Here is a 23,522-nt window from a genome sequence, read left to right as displayed (position 1 = left end):
GGTGCCGCGGTGCCCCGCGCCTTGCAGCAGATGGCAGTAGCCCTCTCGCTGCCACCCTGCGGCCCCCGATTGGTCCAGACCAGGTTAAAACTCCTTGCTCCTCGGGGCTTGGGCCGGGCGGTGGCAGGGGGCGTGTCCGAGGGCGGGGCCGGACCTGTCCAATGGGCTCTCCCGGGCGGGGGGCGGGGCTCTATTTCAGCCGCTGCCCCCCTCGCAGGCCCAGCGCAGGCCCAGGGCTCAGTATGTGGCGGCTGCCCCGAGCGATCTGTGTGCACGCCGCAAAGACCAGCCAGCTCCCGGGACCTTGGAACAGGCCTGCCGCCTTCATGTCCACTCTGCTGATCAATCAGCCCCAGTACGCTTGGCTGAAAGAGCTGGGGCTCCGCGAGGAAAACGAGGGCGTGTATAATGGAAGCTGGGGCGGCCGGGGAGAGGTAGGCGGGCGCCCGGGAAATCTCTGCAGCCTGGGCTCGCCCCGGGAGGCCGGGCGGGTAGGGCTCTGCACGAGTCGCCGCTGGCGCCGCGGGCGGGTGGACCAGATGGGAAGTTGTGGCGCTGCCCTGTAAAAGTTTTCTCATGGAAGGTGCCTTTAAAAGAAAAACAGATTTTAGGTCTTTGCGTGTGCTAAGGCGTTTCGAAGTCATTTTGGAGCTGGCAGGGGGCCACACTGCCCACACATACTTGGAATTTTAGGCCCACTGGTCTCGGGGTTTGTAGTGAGAAAAGTCACCCGCTTAGCCGTGCGGCTGATCCTAATTTTGAGCTCGACGGTGGCTCTGCAGATGTGGCGTGCGCCGCAGGTAACGTTCCGCCGTGTAGTTTTAGTCCCTCTGCCTTCCAAAACCCTTTGGAGTTTGCATGCTCCGACTTGCTGAAATCCTGTCGGGATTTTCAGCGTTTCTCCGTTGGCCAGAGCTTAACAGCATGCCTGGCGCTCGCTAAAATGTCTTGACGAATACACAGGGAAAGAAAGGTAATCTTACTTTTAGGAAGTCGCATAGAAATGGCAGCTTTTAGAAGAAAATTTGAGTGACTTTTAATTGTTCAATTGTTTAATCAATATGAATTGTGCCAATTAAAATGCCAATTTTAATTGGTATTTCTACCCCATTTACCTCGTGGCATTTTTAATGATTAGACTCTAAAAAGACCCTCTCCTAAAGGCTTTTGTAGCCAAACTTTGATTTTTCTCTTTCAGATTTTTTCGATTTTTTTTTTTTTCATAAGGTGTTTACTATTCTGAGACAGACAGAAACACAGAGGGGAAGTGAGAGAGCACTCCCCAGGGGGACTGCCCATACAATGATCCCTTCTTTTTTTTTTTTTTTTTTAATTATTTACTTTATTTTATTTACTATTAACAGCCTTCAATTTGACCAGAGAGAAACAGAGAAGGAGAGAGTGAGAAAGCAAGCTACCAGGTCTGGGACTGGAACCTTAGTCAGCCATGTGGGAATCCAGCGCCTCATCCACCATGCCACCTGCCAGCCCCCATGATCCCTTCTTTATTCTCTTCTGGGGATTTTGGGGACACACACACACACACACACACACACACACACACACGTGCACAGATGCTGGGCGTCTTTTTCAAGCTGCCGGGTTCAGGACTTGAACCCCAGAGTTGGTTGTGTGGGACCCAGCACCTTAACCATCACATAACTTACTGTCCCCTGATTTGCTCTTTCTAGTTGACCTGAGCTCTGCAGTTTGTGTTGACCCAGTTCATATATTTGTTAGGATGTTTAGGTGGAATATTTTGCAGAAAGGTGGTTCCTAATGTTTAGGTCAGAAACGAAAGACTCTAGGAATAAGCCTTACCAAAGACGTCAAAGATCTCTATAAGGAGGAGAAAACCAGACAGACTCCACTTCTGTAGAGTGGCTTATTTGTAACAGAAGTGAACTTAAAAGTTCTGAGTTCGGACATTATGTAAGTCTTATTTTCCTTTGTCTCCCCCACCCCCTTTGGTCTGTTCTCTTAATTTGGAAGGGATAACTTTTCTATATATGATGCTCATCTTTTTGTTTTAAGGTTATTACGACCTATTGTCCTGCTAACAATGAACCAATAGCGAGAGTTCGACAGGTAAGTTTTAAAAGTAAGTTTTAAAACTTGGTGAGCTTTCTTTAGAGGCAGAAGCCTGTAGGGCAGGTCAAGAACAATGTGAAATTACAAATGTAAGGAGTAAGGGGCCTGTTTTCCCTCTGATACTGGAGAATGTCTGAGGGAAGTTGTCTGTTCTGGGTGGTGGTGTGCCCTAGGGAAGGACAGCCACAGAGATTAGAGGGGGTTGAGGACTTGTTAGAATGAAGTTTCTGAGGCCTTAAGTTCAGACTGGAGTCTGAGTTCTGTAATTCTAAGATGTCTCAGGTGTTCCCGAGTAAGGCTTCTAATGGCCTTTGCTTTGAAAAGCAAGGTTTTAAAATTCTGGATTCTTACCTGTCTTGCTTGGTTCAAGTCGATTTTTAGAAGTGTAGATTGTGGAAATCATTCTCAATCGTAAATCTTAAGGATGCTCAGAGATTTACCAGTTCTTTTCCAAAAGTATTTGTGTTCTGCAAGGGTCATCACTCTCTTTCCTTTTCCCCTTTTCCTCCCCGTAATGTTTAATATAGGCCAGTATGGTGGACTATGAAGAGACCGTAAAGAAAGCAAGAGAAGCCTGGAAAGTCTGGGCCGATGTAAGTATGGCCTTCATTGTCCACTGTACGGAGAGGCCCCCAAGCGGTGGCCTGTGGTAACTGTAATGAATAGCACACATCTGGGCCAGCAGGTGGAGTGGCGGTTATGGCTCTGGACTCCCTCATGGCCAGCCATGGTTCAAGTTCCAGACCTGGTGGCTGGATGTGTGTGTGTGTGTGCCCAACATCTGAGAAGGGATTGCAGCATGGCCATCCCTCTGGGGGATGATTTCTTGTCCTTCCCCTCCACCCCCATCAAGTGCATGCACCCTATGGCAAAAATCTTAAAAAAAAAAAAACATCTGACAAGCAGGTAGTTATGGGTGGGTTCTGAACACCTTTGCCGTGTCCCAGGGTAGTGCTTTTTCCATATTTTCATTCAACATATGGGTCCAGTCAGCCCACATCTGCGGATTCAACCAGCGGTGAATTAAAAATATTTTGGAACAAATTGCAATGTGGCAATAAAAATGATATAAATAGAAAATCGATACAGGCGGTCAGCAGGTGGTGTGGTTAAGGGCACTGGGCTCCCACATGGCTGACACAGTTTGAGTCCTGGACTGGCAACTTGCTTTCTCGCTTTGTCTCTCTCTCTCTTTCTTGCTCTGAACCTCTCTGGTCAAATTAGAATAAATAAATAAAGTTAAATAAAGTAATTCTTTTTTTTTTTTTTTTTTGAGAGGTTTTTGCTATAGGGCGCGTGTGCTCACCAGAAAGACAGAGAGACAGAAAGCGAGAAATCACCCCCCCAGGGGGGATGGACACACCGCAATCCCTTCTCCTCCATTCTCCTCTTGGGATCTTGGGCACGCACACACATGCACCTAGCGTGAGTTTAAGCCACCGGGTCTGGGACTCAAACTGCGGTCAACTACATGGAAGTCCAGCGACATAGCCATTACGCCCACTGCTGGTCCCAAATAAAGTAATTCTTAAAAAAAAAAAAAAAAAAAAAAAAGGAAAACCAGTACAGCATAGTAACTATTTCCATAGAATTGACACTGTTCTAGGTGTCATAATTAATCTAGAGATGAGGTGATTTAAGCCGCACAGGAAGGTGTGTGCAGGTCCTGTGCAAACGCTGTGCCGTTTATGTAATGAACTGGGGCATTCCTCAGGATTTTAGTATCCTCCAGGGTCCTGGAACCAATCCCCCATGATAGCAAGGGAGAACTCATTACAGATGGATTAAAACTCTGTTCTCATGTAGTCTAAACTTGAGCTATGAATACTGTATTTGCCACTGAAGTTACCTGCATTCATAATTGAGCAAACAGAGAATGGACGAGCTATGCTAAAATACCTGTTTTTCCTCTGCCCAACTTGCCAGATTTATCTGACAGAGATATCCCTGCAATAGTCAACATTAATTATTATTATTATTTTTTTTAGTGAGATCTTTGCTATAGGGCGCGTGCACTTGCCAGAGAGCTAAAGAGAGACAGAGACAGAAAGCAAGAAATCACCCCCCAGGGGAATGGCCATGCCACAATCCCTTCTCCTCCATTCTCCTCTCGGGAATTTGGGCATGCACGCGCATGTACCTGGGTTGAGTTTTTTTTTTTTTTTTTTAAAGAATTATTGTATTTAATTTTATTCCTTGTCATTATGTTAGTTTACTGATGTTGCTCAGAGAGAGGCAGAGAGAGAGAAGGAAAGTGAGAAAGCAAGCTGCCAGGTCTGGGACTCAAACCACAGTTACCTATGTGGTAGCCCAGCCACCTTAACCACCACACCACCTGTTGGCCCCCCCTCGCTTGAGTTTTAAGCCACTGAGTCCGGGACTCAAACCGCGGTCAACTATGTGGGAGTCTAGTGACATATCCATTACGCCATCTGCTGGCCCCCTGTCAACATTCTTGGTCTTAAGAGCAGGGCAGCATCTCTTCCTCAGGAATAGGGGCTCACGCTTTTTGATTGTCTGACCAGGCTGTGGGGTAGACTCTGCCTCGCCTCTGAGCCTTCTCCAGGGGTTAACGAGCAAAGGTAAGAATTTTGACTGCTGCAGGGCTGGGCCACACTGACCCGCTCATAGGGCAGGCTGCAAGAAGGGGAGAGTAAAGAAGAATAGGGGTAGGCTAGATTCCCAATCCCTCTTCTCCCTCATCCTCAACGCTTTTTGTCTTGTAAAAGGGGAGACTGATGGACCGTCATGGTGGTTAAGGCACTGGATTCCCACATGGTCCACTATCTTTCAAGTTCCAGACCTGGCAGCTTGTAAACCATACTGGGTGCATGTGTGTGCATGCGTGTCCAAAATCCTGAGAGGAGAATGGAGGAGAAGGGATTGCAGTGCACCCCCATCTCAGTTTCCCTCTGTCTGTTTCTCTACAGTAAGCACGTGCCCCTGTGTGTGGGGGGTGGAGGTGGAGAGTGCTACCTCCAGGGGTCAGAGTCAGAGTTAAAGGAGTTAATCATTTAATGTGATTGCAGGAGAGCCAGGCACGAGGCGAGCCTCATACATTTGAGTTAGAAAACCACTTAGGACAGGGTTTGGCACTGCTGAGTCACAGGGGTTTTTTGTTTGTTTGTTTTTTTGCCATAGGGCACGTGCACTTGTTGGAGATGGACAGAGAGGGACAGAAAGGGAAAGTGAGAAGTCACCCCCTGGGGAGATGGCCACGCTGCAGTTCATTCTCCTCTCGGGATTTTGGGCATGCATGCACACATGCCTGGCATGATTTTCAAGCTGCTGGGGACAGGACTCCGTCATGGTGGACCTCATGGGGTCCTGCTGGCCTCCATGCCACGGTGTTTTTGAGTCAGCGATTGCAAGGGGGTGGGGTAGGCAGGAGAGGATCACACTTCAAGAGAGCTGTGGATTGGTTGAAGTATTTTCTTTGTGCAAAGCATGAAAACTTTTTTCCTCTACTTTACCTAATTTGGATATAAATTAGACTCAGCGCTCCATTACAGCATCCTTGGTCAGAAACATAGCACTTCCACAAGTGAACAGGGTGCTCGGTAAAGTTCACCCTACCTAGATAGAGAGTAGTGACCAAACCGGTGTCATGTGTGGTTTTAAAAAAGAACTTCTGGGGAACCAGCGATGGCATCATGATTACATTGCTGGACTCCCACGTAGTCAACTGTGGTTTGAGTCCTGGACCTGGTCATTTGAAACTCATGCTGGGTACTTGTGCGTACATGCCCAAAATCCCAAGAGGAGAAGGGATTGCGGCGTGGCCATCTTCCCTGGGGGGTGATTTCTCACTTTCTGACTTTCTGTCTCTGGTGAGCACATGTGTTCTATAGCAAAACTCTGAAAACAAAAAAAGTTTCTGATAATAAAAGTAATATGTATTTTTTATTAATAAAAAGGAATGATGGAGGCTGGTCCCATAGCCTAGTGTTTAAGGAAGCAGGCTCCCATATGGCCCACTGCATGGTTCAAATCTCAGCCCCTGTGGCTTGAAAAACGTACCAAGTACATACGCATGCGTGCCCCAAATCCCGACGGTGTGGAGAAATGGAGGAGGGACCGCGGTGTGACTGCCCTGGTGGGGAATGCTTTAACCTCGTCTTATCTCTTTCTGGTGAGCACATATGCCCTCTGGCAATTAAAAAAAATTATGCAGTATGAGGATAATCAAATTCAATCCCTTTATCTTAACTTCCTCAATAAAACGATTACTAGAATTTTGGTGCATTGTCTTCCAGTCTCTTATACCTCTATTCCATGGTTGTGATTATTACACACACACACACACATATATATATATATATAATGTGTGTAAAGTTTTGTGAATTGTGATTATCTTCTCACTAGCCTAAAGTTGCTGCATAATTTTAAAAAATTATTTTATTTAAATTTTTATTTATTATTATTATTTTTCATTCTATTTTGATCAGAGAGAGATGGAAATTGAAAGCAAGTCTCCAGTTCCAGGATTTGACCCATGGTTGGCCATGTGGGAGTCCAATAGCTTAACCACCACACCATCTGCTGGCCCTGCTGCGTAGTTTTTAATTTTTTTTTGGAGAGGTTTTTGCTATAGGGTGTGTATGCTCGCCAGAAAGACAGAGAGAGACAGAGAGTTGTAAATCCATTAAATTGACCATTCTCTTTTTTTTTTTTTTTTTTGAGAGGTTTTTGCTATAGGTGCGCGTGCGCTCGCCAGACAGACAGAGACAGAGACAGAAAGTGAGAAATTACCCCCCGGGGGGATGGCCACGCCGCAATCCCTTCTCCTACATTCTCCTCTCAGGATCTTGGGCATGCACGCACATGCGCCCGGTGTGAGTTTTTTAAGCGACTGGGTCCGGGACTTGAACCACGGTCGATTACATGGGAGTCCAGTGACATAGCCATATAGCCATTACCCTAACTGCTGGTCCCCCGCTGCATAGTTTTTTTTTTTTTTCTTTGAGATGTTTTTCACTATAGGGTGCGTGCGCTTGCCAGACAGAGAGAGAGAGAGACAGAAAGCGAGAAATCACCCCCCAGGGAGGATGGCCACGCCACAATCCCTTCTCCTCCATTCTCCTCTCGGGATCTTGGGCACGCACGTGCGCCCGGAGTGAGTTTTAAGCCACCGGGTCCAGGACGCGAACCGCGGTCGACTATGTGGGATTCCAGCGACATAGCCATTACGCGCTAACTGCTGGTTCCGCGCTGCATAGTTTTTTAATAATTTTTTTCTGTACTTTTTTTTTTTAACGAGATTTTGTTACAGGGCATGTATCACTTGCCGGAGAGACAGAGTCAGAGAGACAGGAAGCAAGAAATCACTCCCCCCAGGGGGAATGACCACACCATAATCCCTTCTGTTCTATTCTCCTCTTGGGATTTTGGACATGCACACACACATGCCTGGCATGAGTTTTAAGCTGCGGATCTGGGAGTTGAACCATGGTCTACTATGTGGGAGTCCAGTAATGTAACCATTATGCCATCTGCTGGTCCTGTGTTGAGATTTGTTCTATAGGACACATGTGCTCGCCAGAGACACAAAGGGAGACAGAGAGAGAAAGCAAGAAGCCACCCCCTGGGGCGATGGTTGCACTGCAGTCCCTTTCCTCCATCCTCTTGGGATTTTGGGCACGTGTGCCCGGTGTGAGTTTCAAGCCGCTGGCAAGCTGCTGGTCCTGGACCTCAAACGGACTGGCCATGTGAGAGTCCAGCGCCACAACCACTATGCCACCTACTGGCCCCATGTTCTTGGTTTTTTTTTTTTTTTAAATTAATAGCCTTTTTAAAAAAATAATAATTTTCTTTAACTTTATTTATTTTATTTATTTAGAGGGACAGAGCTAGAGAGCGAAAGAGAAAGGGAAAGTAAGAAACTTAGATTAGGTTCATTCTTTTTCTTTTTTTGGGGAGAGGTTTTTGTTGTAGGGTACGTGCGCTCGCCAGAAAGACAGAGAGACAGAAAGCAAGAAATCACCCCCCAGGGGGGATGGCCACGACGCAGTCCCTTCTCCTCCATTCTCCTCTCGGGATCTTGGCCATGCACACACATGCACCTGGTGTGAGTTTAAGCCACCAGGCCTGGGACTCGAACTGCAGTTGACTACATGAGAGTCCGGCAACATGGCTATTACACCAGCTGCTGGTCCCAGATTAGGTTCATTCTTTACATATACAATTTTGTACGCTAATAAAGCAAGTTCTTTTTTTTTTTTAAGCATTATTTTATTTAACTTTATTTTATTATTTATTTTTCATTTTAATTTGACCAGATAGGGACAGAGTGATAGAGAGAGAGAGGAAAGGTGAGAAAGCAAGCCACCAGGTCCAAGACTTGAACCCTGGTCGGTCATATGGGAGTGTCCAGTGCCTCAACCACCATGCCACCTGCTGGTCCCTATAGACCAACTTTTTACCCCAACATTTATCTTGCACAAAAGAAGTACATCTCTTACTCTGCTGGTGGCAAAAACTGTTTAAAAAGAAGATAAAAGTAAAAAACACAAAACAAAACAAAAACAGCACAAGGCCAGCAGATGGCATAGTGGTTAAGGGACTAGACCTCACATTGCTGTCATTCTGACTTTTTTTTTTGGAGAGGTTTTCGCTATAGGGCACGTGCACTCGCCAGACAGACAGAGAGACATAGAGACAGAATGCGAGAAATCACCTCCCAGGGGGGATGGTCATGCTGCAATCCCTTTTCCTCCATTCTCCTCTTGGGATCTTGGGCATGCATGCACACACGCCCGGTGTGAGTTCCAAGCCACTGGGTCCGGGACGCGAACCGTGGTCGACCAAGTCCAGCGACATAGCCATTACACTAACTGCTGGTTCCCAAGAGTTTTTTTTAATAGGCATGGACAGCAGAGAGAGACAGAGAGAAAGTGAGAAATCACCCTCTCGGGGGGATGGTCACTCTGCAATCCCCTCTTCTCCATTCTCTTCTTGGGATCTTACACACACACGCACATGCTCCTGGTGTGTATTTCAAGCTGCTGGGTCCGGGACTCAAACTGCAGTCTGCCATGTTGGAGTTCAGTGGTGTAACCATATGCCATCTGCTGGTCCTGAAACTTAGTGCAGTCTTTCGACCAAAAGCATTTGTTTTTGTCTATTTATTATGGGTAAATGTTTGAGAAAAGAGTTTATGACCAGCAGGTAGTAGGGTGATTAGGTGCTGGATCCCCCATGACTGATTGCAAGGTTCACACCCTGGACCTGGCGGCCTGAAAAACCATACCAGGTGCACGTGTGCATGCCCAAAGTCCTGAGAGAGAAGGGAGAAGAGTGTGGCGTGTTCAGTCCTCCCTCCCCCTGGGGGTGATTTCTCAGTTTCCCTTTCTCTGTGTCTCTCTCTCATGCGAGTGCACATGCCCTATAGGAATAAGTAAAAAAAAGTAAACAATAACAACAACAAAAAACCAGAATAAGAGTTTGTATGAATTCAGAGTTTTGTTGTTTCCTGAGCTTGGCCTTGTCCTGGGGGGGTGGCAGCTGACTCGGTACCTTTCTTCAATACTGTGCTGTACTTTTTTGTTGTTGCTTTTTTTTTTTTTTTTTTTTTTTTTTAGTGCCAGGCCACGTCCCAGAAACCAAGAGAGAGGGCACGTGCACTTGCCAGAAAGACAGAGACAGAGAGACAGAAAGCGAGAAATCACCCTCTGGGGGTTGGCCACACCATAGTTTCTTCTCCTCCACTCTCCTCTCAGGGTCTTGGGCATGCATGCACATGCGCCTGGCATGAGTTTAAGCCACCGGATCTGGGACTCGAACCACGGTCAGCTACATGGGAGTCCAGCGACATAGCCATTAGCTAACTGCTGGTCCCAGTTGTTGCTGTTTTCATACCCGGGATCTGTCCAGCAGCCTGCTCTGGCCCCACAATGCCAGGCTCTGCACCTGCCATCCCTTTGCATGCCATTCTACTTTTTAGACACCGCAGCGTAGGAGTGCTAGGTATAGATCGCTTTCCCGGGGTAATAGAATCACGTGGGGATCCTACTTGTTAGAGTGAGTTAAGCAACAGAGTTCAATGTTTAGAGAAGAGGCCGCGCTTTTCCTAACTGTGCCTCTGGGCTCCTGCCAGTGGGGCAGGGATGCAGAGAGGCAGTGGGCGCCCCATCCGTCTGTCTGCACGCCCTCTCCTGGGTCCTCCCTGTGCAGGCAACTGCTGCTTGGCTCCGGCCCTTTTGGCTGGCCTTGCCTGTGTTAGGACAAATCCCTGTTTCATGTAGTTCATTTGAGTTCATCTTGGAATTTTTCAAGGCAACCAACCATTTTTCTGCTAAGAGACATGGAAACAAAGTTTAAACGTGTAGTTTATAAAAAGTGCCTTTCTTTTCTGTCAGCTGAAGCTGAGCACAGAGAACCTGTGAGAGGCCGAGTTAACTCTGAGTGCTCCGGCTGGAGTCTGGCTTCCCCACCGTGTGGCATTGACTACACCGGCTTGTCCATGCTTGTTGCTTGTCTCCATCCCCACCACACCGTCAGTGCTAGGGAGCAAGGGCTGCAGCTGCCTGGGGCTAGCAGGTGGGGTGGTAAAGGCACTGGACTCTCACATGGCCGACTGCAGTTCGAGTCCCGGCCCTTTCGGTTCGCTCTCTTACTTTTTGTTTCTCTCTGGTCAAATTAAAATAATAATAATAATAATAATAATAATAATAATAATAAATACAATTTTAAGAAGTTGCAGCTGCCTTGTTTGCAGTAGTGTCTCCAGGGGTTAGCACTGTGTCTTGCACATAGAGAGTATGCCCTAATTATTTGTTGGAAGACTGAACACAATACCCCCCAAATGGAAAGTGAAGGACCACATGTACTGACCATTCTGAATTGAAATGAACCAACTTTTCTAAATATAACTGTGCTGGCCAAATTAAATCGAAGCATTATTGAACTCACTTCGTGTGCTAGATGAACGGGATCTGTGCTGAGTCAGTCAATGTTACAAGTTTTTATTTAGTTTTTGACAGAGGGCATGTATTGTAAAAATGGCAAATATTACAGACATAAAATATGGAGAATGAAAACGTTTTAATTTCACTCTTCAGAAATTCCTGTTCTTTTTTTAAGATTTTTAATTTTGTTTTTTCATTAGTTTTTAAAGAAGCATTTTATTTTATTTCATTTTACTTAATATTATTATTATTTTGGAGAGGTTTTGCTATAGGATGCGTGCGCTCGCCAGAAAGACAGAGAGACAGAAAGCAAGAAATTATCCCCCAGGGGATGGTCACGCCGAAATCCCTTCTCCATTCTCCTCTCAGGATCTTAGGCACGCACGCACACTCACCTGGTTTGAGTTTAATCTACCAGGTCCGGGACTTGAACTGTGGTTGACTACATGAGAGTCCCGCGACATAGCCATTGTGCCAACTGTTGGTCCCATTATTATTATTTTTTAATTTGACCAGAGAGAGACACAGGGAGAGTGAGAGAGGAAAGAAAAGTGAGAAAGCTAGCCACCTGGTCCAGGACTCAAACCTCAGTTGGCCATATGGGAGTCCAATGCCTTAACCACCACGCCACCTGACAGCCCCCAGAAATTAGTATTCTTAACTACTTGGTGTATATTCCTCCAAATTTAAGCAAAAGTTTACTTATCAGATGCATTACTTTGCAGTTTTCTATTCTAAGATATTTTTCCTTAGAATGCACTTTATTTTTTTAGAGTATTCCATTTATGACTGGTCTGTGGCTTACCAGTCCTGTGCTGGTCATTTATTTATTTTTAAAAAAAAATTTTTTTTTTTTTGAGAGATTTTCACTGTAGGGCGCGTGCGTTCGCCAGACAGACAGAGAGAGACATAGAGACAGAAAGCGAGAAATCACCCCCCAGGGGGGATGGTCACGCCGCAATCCCTTCTCCTCCATCCTCCTCTCGGGATCTTGGGCACGCACGCACACGCGCCCAGCGTGAGTTTTAAGCCACCGGGTCCGGGACACGAACCGCGGTCGACTACGTGGGAGTCCAGCGACATAGCCATTACGCTAACTGCTGGTTCCCTAAAAAAAAAATAAAAAAAAAAAACCAACTATTTAATTTTGTTTGTTCTTCTTATTTTTTAAATTTGACCAAAGAGAGACAGAAAGAGAGGAAAAAGGAAAGCCAGAAAGCAAGCTGCCAGGTCTGGGACTCTAACTGCGGTTGGCCATGTGGGAATCCAGTGCCTTTAACCACCACACCACCTGCCAGCCCCTTTACTTTATATTTAATTGTTATAGGGCACATAACCAGAAGGTACATACACATGCTGGAGAGACACAGAGAAAAAAGAAGGAAAGCAAGGAAGCATCCTCCAGTGGGGCATGGTAATGCCACATGCCTGACATGTTTTTTAAGCTGTAGGTTCAGGGTTTTAACTGTGTGGTCAGCCTTGTGGGATCCAGCTGCTTTAACTGCCAGGCCATCGGTTGGCTCTCCTCTGTAATCTTAAAATTAAGTTACTGCATGGCTGGCAGGTAGCATCATGGTTAAGGGCACTGGGCTCCCACATGACCGACTGTGGTTCGACTCTTGGACCTGATGGCTTTCTTACTTTCTCTGTCTCTCTTATTCGGTTCCTCTTTGGTAAATTAAAATAAATAAATAAAGTTAAATAAAAGAATTCTTTTTTTTTAAAAAAGAAAAAAAAAGTTACTAAAGGGGAAAGCAGGTGGCATGGTGGTTAAGGTGCCGGAATCCCCACATGGCCGACTGCAATTTGAATCCAAATCTGGGAGCTTGCCCCTCCCTTCCCCCCCTTCCCCCCATCTCTCTCTGGTGAGTGCACATGCCCTATAGCAAATTTTTAAAAAAATGATAAAATAATTTAAAAAATTAAGTTTTATAATTTTTACCTAGGCTCCTATAATATGTGGGGTTTTAATACTTAATTTTAATTTAATTAATTAATTTATTTATTTTAATTTGACCAGAGAGGGACAGAGTGAGAGAGAGGGAAAGTGAGAAAGCTGCCAGGTTTGGACTTGAACTACTCAGCCATGTGGGAGCCCAGCACCCTTAACCACCACGCTACCGCTGGCCCCCCTGGTGTGTTCTTTAAGCTGCTGGGGCTGGGATGCAAACTGTTTAGTTGGCCATGTGGGATCTGGCTCCCTTAACCACCGAAGTGCTGGGACTAGCCCTAGAATACATTCTTCATCAATCTCCTTGCGTCTGCTCTTTGCCTTTCACTTTATTCTCTCCCTATACACTGGCGATATTAAAAGAATGCAATTATTATATACTTTTAATTCTATTTATCGTTATTCTTCAATTTTGACCAGAGAGAGACAGACAGAGAGAAAGGGAGAGTGAGAAAGCAAGCCGCCATGGTTGAAGTCCTAGACTTCAACCATGGTCTGCCATGTGGGAGTCCAGCACCTGCAGACCCTGAGAATGCAATTTTTTTTTTTTGAGAGATTTTTGCTTTGTTTATGCACACTTCCCAGGGAGACAGGCAGAAAGCGAGAAATCGCCTTCTAGGGGGATAGCCTTGCAGCAGTCTTCTCCTTCATTCTCTTCTTGGGATTTTGGACACACGTGTACATATGCCTGGTGTGAGTTTTAAGCTAGTGGGTCTGGGACTTGAACCATGGTCGACTACGTGGGAGTCCAGAAATGTAACCATTACGCCATCTGCTGGTCCCTTAAAAATTATTGAAGATGTTGAATTGCACCCGGAGTAAGATTTTGCCTTGTTTTTTTTTTTTTTTTGAGTTTTTGCTATAGGGCATGTGTACCTGCCAGACAGACAGAGAGAGACAGAGAGACAGAAAGTGAGAAATCACCCCCCAGGGAGGATGGCCATGCCTCAATCCCTTCTCCATTCTCCTCTCGGGATCTTGGGCATGCACACATACGTGCCCGGCATGAGTTTTAAGCCACTGGGTCCGGGACGCGAACCGTGGTCCACTACGTGGGAGTCCAGTGACATAGCCATTACACTAACTGCTGGTCCCCAAGATTTTGCCTTTTTAAAAGCTTTTTGCTTTAGATACCTTGGCCTTCCCAACCAACCACTTTTACTTTCCATAGATTGCTCTCACATGATTTTTCTTTTTCCTGGGAAAGGTATTCCTGTGGCCAGCTTTCCCACTCCTTGGGTTTCAGCTTCTGCCTCACTTCTTTAGAGATTTTTCCTGCCAGCATCCTCCTGTCCCCCAACCCTGCCGTTTTCTCAGTCTCAGTACCCTTTCTATTTCCTTTGTATTTATAGCTCTGACGGCAGTTTTATTTCTTACCCTCTTTTCCCTCTGACCCTCTCAGTAGATACTAACTCCATGAATCCCTAAATCCGAATTGTAGCCTAGTTCCTAGCCACATCACATCTCGATGTTATCGTAAAAGTCTTCTTAAAGTGATTCTGCTTTGATTTTTTTAAAAAAATAATTATTTAAATTTATTTATTTATTTATTTTTAATCTGACCAGGGAGGGACAGCAAGAGAGAGGGCAAATGAGAAAGGAAGCTGCTGGATTCAGGACTCGAACTGCAATTAACCATGTGAGAGTCCAGCACTCTTAACCACCATGCCACCTGCCGGCCCCTGTGCTTTGATTTTTTTTACAACATATGTCTAAAACTGTCTCATAGACACTATTTTATACTTTGAATCAGACACTAAAATTTCATTTATTTATTAATTTTTTTAGATTCCTGCTCCAAAGCGAGGAGAAATAGTAAGACAAATTGGCGATGCCTTGCGGGAGAAGATTCAAGTCCTAGGAAACCTGGTAAGTCGTGTTTGTAGTGTGTACTTCATCCACACAGTGGAGAGTGAGGCTGTCGTTTGTTTCCGTGTGGAAGATTATGGAGTTTTTAAAGAGAAGAATTTTTTCTTTTCTTTTTTTTTTTTTTTTTGAGAGGTTTTTGCTATAGGGCGCATGCGCTCGCCAGACAGACAGAGACAGAGAGACAGAAAGTGAGAAATTACCCCCCCAGGGGGAATGGCCACGCCGCAATCCCTTCTCCTCCATTCTCCTATCAGGATCTTGGGCACGCACGCACACGCGCCCGGCATGAGTTTCAAGCCACCGGGTCCAGGACTCAAACCACGGTCGACTACATGGGAGCCCAGCGACATAGCCATTACGCTAACTGCTGGTCCCAAAAGAGAAGAAATGTATACATTTCAGAAATTTTTTTTGGAGGAGACATTAACAAGATGGGCAGGAAAAAGGAAAGACAGTGATCAGGGGTTGAAATTCTTCAGAAAAATAAGAGCACGCTTTCTTCAGCCTATTACCTTCATAAAATAAAACAAAACGTGCTCTGTCTTCATCCTTGATGTTTAAAACATGAATTCTGATGGACAAACTCTGCTCAATTTTATTTTTTTTAATTTGTAGGTGTCTTTGGAGATGGGGAAAATCTTAGTGGAAGGTGTGGGCGAAGTTCAAGAGTACGTGGATATCTGTGATTACGCAGTTGGCTTGTCGCGGATGATTGGGGGACCCATCCTGCCTTCAGAGAGTAAGTGATGAAGTCGGCTACGCAGAGCTTTGTGCTCTGGTAATGGTGGTGCCGAGCAGCTCAATGCCGCGAGAACAGCTTCAGTCTTCCTAGGAAAGGCAGAGTAAAACAAGGGAAAGCGTTAGCTGCAGAAACTTTTGTTTTGTTTTATTTTTTTAAAAGGAATTATTTATTTATTTATTCATTATTTTTTAATTTCACCCGAGAGAGAGAAAGGAAAAGTGAGAAAGCAAGCTACTAGGTCTGGGACTCGAACCGCAGTTGGCCATGTCGGAGTTCAGTGCCTCAACCACCACACTACTTGCTGATGCAGGAACATGGGGGTGCAGAACAGGGGGTTCAGAGCAGTGGCTCATGGTTTCCTGTCTCACGCTCACGAAAAATTAGAGCTGCAGTCACAGAGAGGGTATGAGCCTCCAGAAAGAAGGGAGGGGCTGTGGAAAGTGGGTTGTCAGTGGAAAACTGAGCTGAGGGGTTCTACTTATGTCAGTTCCTGAAGCCCAGATGTTTAAGAGACCCCCTGTCCTGAGACGCAGAATGAAAACCCACAAACACTAGGCCAGGGAGTTGTCCCTCCCCTTTTTCTCCCCCCTCCTTCCCTCTGTCCCTCGTTCTCCCTCCTTTTTGTCCTTCCCAGGGTAGAACTATGTCGCAGGCCTCTTACACTGGCCACCCTGCTGGACTGGGAATCCACCCCGGTTTTCCATGTGGCTCCAGAACAGTGTCTTGGCAGTACCTGCCACGTCCCCCTTTGGCTACGGGATTTTTTTTTTTTTTTGATACGGGCCTGGGTGTTCCCTGGAGAAAAATGGAGATGGTGAAAAAGTGAGAAATCACCCCCGGGGGATGGCCGGGCTGCAATCCCTTCTCCATTCTCCTCTCAGGATTTTGGGCAGGCACGCACTCATGCCTGATACGTTTTTCAAGCTGCCAAGTTCAGGCCTCGAACTATGGAGTCAGCCAAGTGGGGTGCAGTGCCTTACGTGCCATGCCACCTGCTAGCAGCAGGGATTGTGTTAACCAGGAAGTAAGCCAGGGCCAAAGCTCAAGATGGAAGAACATGGCCTATTTGAAGAACGGTCTTGCTTGGGCACAGCTGGAAGCTGTGATAGGAGGGAACAGGGAAGCTGAGGAGAAGGTACTTTTCCTCTTGAGGGGTTTGGGTTTTATCCCGAGGGTAGAGGGATCCAGACTCAGAGGGTTGAGAGCAAGAGGCAGCATTATCAGGGAGGAGAGGGAGAGAGAAGGAGAGGAGGCAGGCCCTGCTGGAAGAGTGGTGTGGGCATGTCGCCTCTCCAGGGAGGGGAATGGCTGGACTACAGAGCTGCTCCTGCCAGGTCCTCAGTCCCAGCAGGCCTGTGAACATGGCCAGAAGCATTAACGTCTCTGGTGTGTTTTCCTAGTTGGCCTGTTTTTTTTTTTTTTAGAGAGGTTTTTTTGCTATAGGGCATGTGCACTTGTCAGAGAGAGACAGAGATGCAAACAGAGAGACAGAGAGTGAGAACTCACCCCAGGAGGATGACCACGCCACAATCCCTTCTATTCTCTTGGGATCTTGGGCACACACGCACAGTGCTTGTCGTGTTTTAAGCCACCGGGTCTAGGACTCAAACCGTGATCGACTACATGGGAGTCCAGCAACGTAACTTTATGCCATCTGTTGGTCCCCCTAGTTGGTCTGGTTTTAACCAGGTTCATGAACACCTGCACTCTTTTGCTCTGGGTCTTTACAGCCCCTGTGGGTTGGGTTATGGGTGATGTTAAAGCTTGTGTTTAAAATACAAATATTTCTGTGTTTTCAGTTTTCCTATAGTGAATGTAAAGGTTTCTGCAGTTAATTCATTGACCGTATATGTCATAATTAGAGTTTTATTTTCCCTCCCACAAATGAGTTTCCTAGTTTTGACTGTAGAGGTTGGCCCAAGGTCTTGGCAGGCACCAGGTCACAGGCCCAAGAGTCAACTCCTGTCTGGCCACGTGCTGTCCTTTGCGTCCCACCCCTGCTTGTCCCCCCATAAGTTTCCTTGTGTCCCACATGAGGCTGATACTGCTCTGAGCTACACAGAGTTCCGAGGGGGATCAGAGGGGGATCAGAGGACAGTGAGTAGTGTTAGGATCTGTAGGTAGTGAAGCGGTAGCCCTGGCTGGTGTGCGTGACGCCCCTGACGCTCCTGACGCTGTCCCACAGCTGCAGAACAGGATCCGCTGCGGGCACCTGTGCTCTCCTCTAGTCTGGGGCACCTTTGTTCTGAAAACGAAAGATAGCAGACTTTGTTGGCCTTTGTTTATTTGTTTCCTTTATGAGAGAAAGAAAAGGAAAGGGAGAGAGACAGAAATAGGTTTTTGTTTGTTTGTTTGTTTGTTTTTTTGAGAGGTTTTTGCTATAGGGCGCGTGTGCTCGTCAGAAAGACAGAGAGAGACAGAGAAACAGAAAGTAAGAAATCACCCCCCGGGGGGGATGGCCACACTGCAATCCCTTCTCCTCCATTCTCCTCTCAGGATCTTGGGCATGCATGCACATGCGCCCAGTGTGAGTTTAAGCCACTGGGTCCAAAACTTGAACTACATGGGAGTCCAGCGATGTAGCCATCATGCTATCTGCTGGTCCCAGAAATAGGTATTTTTTTAAAAGAATTATTTTATTTAATTTAACCAGAGAGGGACAGAGTAATAGAGAGAGAGAAAGTAAGAAAGTGAGAAAGCAAGCCAGCAAGCTGCCAGGTCAGTACTTGAACTGTGGTCTGCCACATGGGAGTCCAGCGCCCTTAACCACCATGTTACTTGCCGGCCCCCAGAAGTATTTTTGACAGGGTTTTGTGTGTTGTGGTTCTCCTGTGCCAAACTCTCATGTGGCTAGGATTACAGGTGTGTTCATGTTGGCCTTGGAACCAAACTCATGCCTCCTGCATGGCTTCCAGCTTCTGCCATGGCGCTGGTTCTGGCTTTGGTCTTACCAACTTGACTTGCATTAAATTATCATGCTTCAGTGTGTTCGTGTCTTTGTCCTCAGGACCTGGCCATGCGCTCATTGAACAGTGGAACCCTGTGGGCCTGGTTGGGATCATCACTGCGTTCAATTTCCCCGTGGCAGTGTACGGTTGGAACAACGCCATTGCGATGATCTGTGGGAACGTGTGTCTTTGGTAAGACGGGCGCACCTTCTCGTCCAATAGTAAGAAGGCAATAGAGGTAGCCATTTTCAAATACTATGAAAAGCACTTTAGGAATAGCGAAAAGTTTTCTACTGACCATCCTCTTTATTTGCGGAGAGATTTTTGCTTTGGGTGTATGCGCTCTTTGTGCTCACTGGAGAGACAGAGAGAGACAGAAAGTGAGAAATCGCGCCCTAGGGATGGCCATGCTGCAATCCCTTCTCCAGTCTCCTCTCAGGATTTTGGGCACGGGACTCAAACCATGGTTGACCACATGGGAGTCCAGCAACGTAACCATTATGCCATCTGCTGGTCCATATCCACTTTTATTTAACATATTAAGGCGTGCTAGCTGTATAATGATTACGAATTACTGTAGATTTTACCTTTAGTGATAATTATTTTTCCCACATAGCATTGTGCCCTCTTTAAAGCTCCATTTCCATCCCAAATAGATATTCTTTTTATTTATTTATTTATTTTTTGCTATAGGGCCCGTGTGCTTGCCGGAAAGACAGAGAGAGACAGAGATAGAAAGAAGTGAGAAATCACCATCCCAGGGAGGATGGTCACGCCACAATCTCTTCTCCTCCATTCTCTCGGGATCTTGAGCACAGACGCACACGCTCCCGGCATGAGTTTAAGCCACCAGGTTCGGGACTCAAACTGCGGTCAACTACATGAGAGTCCAGCGACATAGCCATTACACCAACTGCGGGTCCCCCAAATAGGTATTTTAGAAATCGACTGTGATACTACTACCCAGGGTGTAGTCCCTTCTCTAGGAAGGGACTTGAATTGCAGTTGACCATGTGGGAGTCCAGTGCCTTAACCATCATGTCACCTGCTGACCCTCATATTCTTTCTTTTATTTTTTATTTAAAAAAAATTTGGTATGGGACATGTTTACTTGGTGGAGAGAGACAGAGGGAGAGACACACACATAGAAAGTAAGAATCAGCCCCCCATCTCTCTCTCTCTCTTTTTTTATTTAATTTTTAAATTTATTCATCCATTTATTATTTTAATTCGACCAAAGAGAGACAGAGAGAGAGAGGGAGAGAGGAAGTGAGAAAGCAAGCCACCAGGTCCAGGACTTGAACTTGTGGTCAGCCATGTGGGAATGTCCAGCGCTTTAACCACCACGCCACCTGCTGGTCCCTCTCTCTCTCTTTTTTAAATGTCAGAATGTTTATTATTTCTATCACAGCCTCTTATGCTTTCTTGCAGGTGCTTTCTGGGCTGCAGTTTTCTTTTTTTTTATTTTTTTTTTTGTAGAGGTTTTTGCTTTAGGTCACGTGCGCTCGCCAGAAAGACAGAGAGAGACAGACAAAGCGAGAAATCACCCCCCAGGGGGGATGGCCACACCACAGTCCCTTCTCCTCCATTCTCCTCTCAGGATCTTGGACACTCACGCACACGCACCTGGTGTGAGTTTAAGTCGCTGGGTCTGGGACTCGAACCACAGTTGACTACATGAGAGTCCAACAACATAGCCATTATGCTAACTGCTGGTCCCTGGGCTGCAGCTTTCTGACCCTTCTGCACTTTGGAGGCAGTGCGGCCTTCTGGCCTGCGGCTTTCTGAGCAGGAGCCTCCTGGGCTGGGACCTTCTTGCCTCTGTCTGTTACCTTCTTCGCTGGCACTTTGGCGGCGGCAGCAGCAGCAGCAGCGGAGGCATCTGTACCCTTAGCAGCAGATGCTTTTTAGGGAGAAGCTTTCAGGAGAGCTGCCTTTGGAAGCTTCTTCATTCTTGATTATTCTGTTCCTCATTTTCTTTGCCTTCATGACTTTAAAATGATCAAAATCTGTCATCTTGGCTTTCCTCTCTCTGGCTTCAATCTTCTCGGCCCATCTCGTGGCTGCCCATTCTGTGCTGATACCCGCCTTCTGCCAGGCTTGGCACACGTACTTCTGGCGTGCACTATGTGGGAACTTGAGGATGAAGTCAGTGAGCTGCATGCATTTGAAAGGCATGGCCTGTGTCCTCACCTGAGTGCAAGTCCATCAACCAAAGCCCTGCTCTGCTCAGTAACATCTACAATTGCAACCAGCTTTCCGGCATGCGGGCCAGAGGAGACGTAGGCCACCCGGCCAACCTCCACAAAGCGCCTCAACGCCATGTTGCCGGCGTCCCGTGAGAAGCCCCTTCTCTTTTCTTCCATTCTCTTCTTGGGCTTTTGGGCATATACGCACATGCGCCAGGCAACTGTCTGTGTCCAGGACTCAAACTGCACAGTTGGCCATGTGGGATCCAGCTGCCTTAACCACCATGCCACTGCTTGGACTCATATTCATCACATTCCCCCAACAGAAAATAAAGTAAATAAGTGACAGGAAATAAACTTGTGTTGTTAACATCATTTTTTTTTTTTTTTAGTATATGTATTTTTTTTTATTGTCCAAGGGTATATTGTTCTCACCAGAGAGAGAGAAAGAGAGAGCATCCACTGCCTCCCGTGTGGCTTGGTCACGCTGCAATCCTTTCTCCTTCATTTCTCCATCCTGCCAGGATTTTGAGTGTGCACGCAGACATGCCCAGCCTGTTTTTTTAAGCTGCTGGGACTAGGATTCAGCCTGTGGTCAGCCATGTGGGATCTGGCTCCCTCTGCCTGGCACTTACTCACTGTGCTTTGGGGGCCAAGCTATGACATTCTTTTTCAAGTGTGCCACTTTTTTTTCAATAAAAATTTGATAGTGAACTCTCAAGTGATGCTGAGGCACTTGACCAGTGTTGCCACCGACACTTAAAAGTTTTCATCTCTGGGAACCAGCAGTTAGTATAATGACTATGTCACTGGACTCCCATGTAGTCGACCATGGTTTGTGTCCCGGACCTGGTGGCTTAAACTTACGCCGGGTGCATATGCGTGCGTGCCCAAGATCCTGAGAGGAGAATGGAGGAGATGGGATTGTGGTATGGCTATCCCCTCTGGGGGTGATTTCTTACTTTCTGTCTCTCTGTCTCTCTCTGTCTTTCTGGCAAGCGCATGCGCCCTATAGCAAAAACCTCTATAAAAAAAGGAAAAAAAAGTATATATTATAGAAGATAAACAGTTGCTTATTTTTAGCTTTCATGTGCGGTGCAGACCCTAAGAGAATCAGGAGACTTAGTTTAGACCCTTATTACATCTGTTGCATTAGTAATTTACTGAGTGTTAAAGGCAGTACTCAATGGGCCAGCAGGTGGTGGGTGGTTAAGGCACTGGACTCCCACATAGCCAACTGCACTTTGACACCTGGACCTGCTGCTGGCTTAATTTCTCATCTTCTCTCTTTTTGTGTCTCTGTCTTGTTAGCATGCATACCCTATAGCAAAATTAAAAATAATAAGATTAAATAAATCATTCTTTTATTAAAAATGCAGTGCTCAGTTGAGTGTACTCAAAAACTATAAAACAGACCAGAGTTGAGGAGATCAATGATTTGGCATTTGGTTGTCCAAAGGACCCACGCTCTGCAGCATTGCAATCCAAAAAGGCTAGTTTCAGAGTCTTCCTCAGCTCTTAAAACCCTCCAATGGACATTTTGTGAATGCAGCCCATTGATAGATTTCTGCTTCCCTCAGTGGCCATGATTGGTCAATGTGGATGTTACAATTCCTGTGACCTCTGCAGTGAGCAGGGTCAGAATTACTTGGTGCCAATTTTTTTTTTTTTTTTGAGAGGTTTTCGCTATAGGGCGCGTGCGTTCGCCAGACAGAGAGAGAGAGAGAAACAGAGAGACAGAAAGTGAGAAATCACCCCCCCAGAGGGGATGGTCACGCCGCAATCCCTTCTCCTCCATTCTTCTCTAGGGATCTTGGGCACACACACACACGCGCCCGGCGTGAGTTTTAAGCCACTGGGTCCGGGACACGAACCGTGGTCGACTACGTGGGAGTCCAGCGACATAGCCATTATGCTAACTGCTGGTTCCTGTGCCATTTTTTTTCTTTTTAAGATTTATTTATTTATTTATTTAACTTTATGTTTTATACTTCTTATTTTAGTTTGGCCAGAGAGAGACAAAGGGAAAGCGAGAAAGCAAGCTGCCAGGTCTGGAACTTGAACCATGGTTAGCCATGCGGGAGTCTAGTGCCTTAACCACCATGCCACCACCTGTTGGTCCTGCTTGCTACCATTTTTGTGTTCATAAAAATGTTGTAGCTCCTGGGGACCAGCAAGTGGCGTGATGGTTAAGGTGCTGGACACTCCCACATGGCTGGCCATGGTTTGCGCCAACCATGGTTTTAGTCCCAGACCTGGTGATTTGCTTTCCACTTTCCTTTTCTTTCTCTGGTCAAATTTAAAAATAAAATAAAATTAAATAAAAAACTTTAAAAAAAAAAAAAAAAAAATGTTGTAGCTCCTTAGATCCCAGAGGTGCCAGGCTGAAAGATAGATTTCTATTTCGGTTACTAGAGTCCTGTGTTAGTTGTTCAGCTGGACAGAGCTTTTTCTCACGTATTTTTGCTTCTGCTCGGTAATGAAGTGTTCATAGTTTCCATCAAGTTAAGTTTCTTTCTTTTATCCTCTTAAGGAAAGGAGCTCCAACAACTTCCCTCATCAGCGTGGCTGTCACAAAGTAAGTATGTGTGTTTTTCTTTTTCCTGGGTATGAAAGTATCTTGAAAGAGTGGTTGGTAGGCACTGTATTATTATTTTTTTTAGTTATCAATGGATGCGTGCTTTGCCAGAGAGACAGAGAGACAGAGAGACAGAGAGAGGGGAAGGGAAGGGGAAAAGCATTCCAATGGGGTATGGTCACGCTGTGACCCCTTCTATGCTTCCTCCCTGTCAGGACCTTGGGCACACATGCACAGATGCTCGGTGT

At 46.2% G+C, this 23,522-nt stretch overlaps 1 protein-coding gene and 1 pseudogene across 3 annotated transcripts in view; one reads left to right on the top strand and one right to left on the bottom strand.

The window, feature by feature from the left end:
• Nucleotides 1-202: 202 nt before the first annotated feature.
• ALDH7A1 (aldehyde dehydrogenase 7 family member A1) overlaps nt 203-23,522 on the top strand; it is a 63,869-nt gene continuing 40,549 nt past the window's right edge. For 2 of the 3 annotated variants that reach the window (XM_027770689.1, XM_027770688.1), the window contains exons 1-6: nt 203-434; nt 2,035-2,088; nt 2,619-2,684; nt 14,737-14,817; nt 15,433-15,556; nt 18,567-18,699. In XM_027770689.1, coding sequence (XP_027626490.1) covers nt 243-434; nt 2,035-2,088; nt 2,619-2,684; nt 14,737-14,817; nt 15,433-15,556; nt 18,567-18,699 — 650 coding nt within the window. In that variant the 5' untranslated portion in view covers nt 203-242. Of the gene's footprint in view, nt 435-2,034; nt 2,089-2,618; nt 2,685-14,736; nt 14,818-15,432; nt 15,557-18,566; nt 18,700-23,229; nt 23,275-23,522 lie in introns of all 3 variants that reach the window. The other variant, XM_006145525.3, reaches the window with a different exon arrangement.
• LOC102502040 (60S ribosomal protein L14 pseudogene) lies at nt 19,412-20,867 on the bottom strand (annotated as a pseudogene).

This window comes from Tupaia chinensis, unplaced genomic scaffold, assembly GCF_000334495.1.
Source record: "Tupaia chinensis unplaced genomic scaffold, TupChi_1.0 Scaffold000152_1, whole genome shotgun sequence".
In the NCBI taxonomy this organism is placed as follows: Eukaryota; Metazoa; Chordata; class Mammalia; order Scandentia; family Tupaiidae; genus Tupaia; species Tupaia belangeri.
The sequence above is the reverse complement of the archived record's forward strand: the minus strand, read 5'-3'. Positions and strand labels throughout refer to the sequence as shown.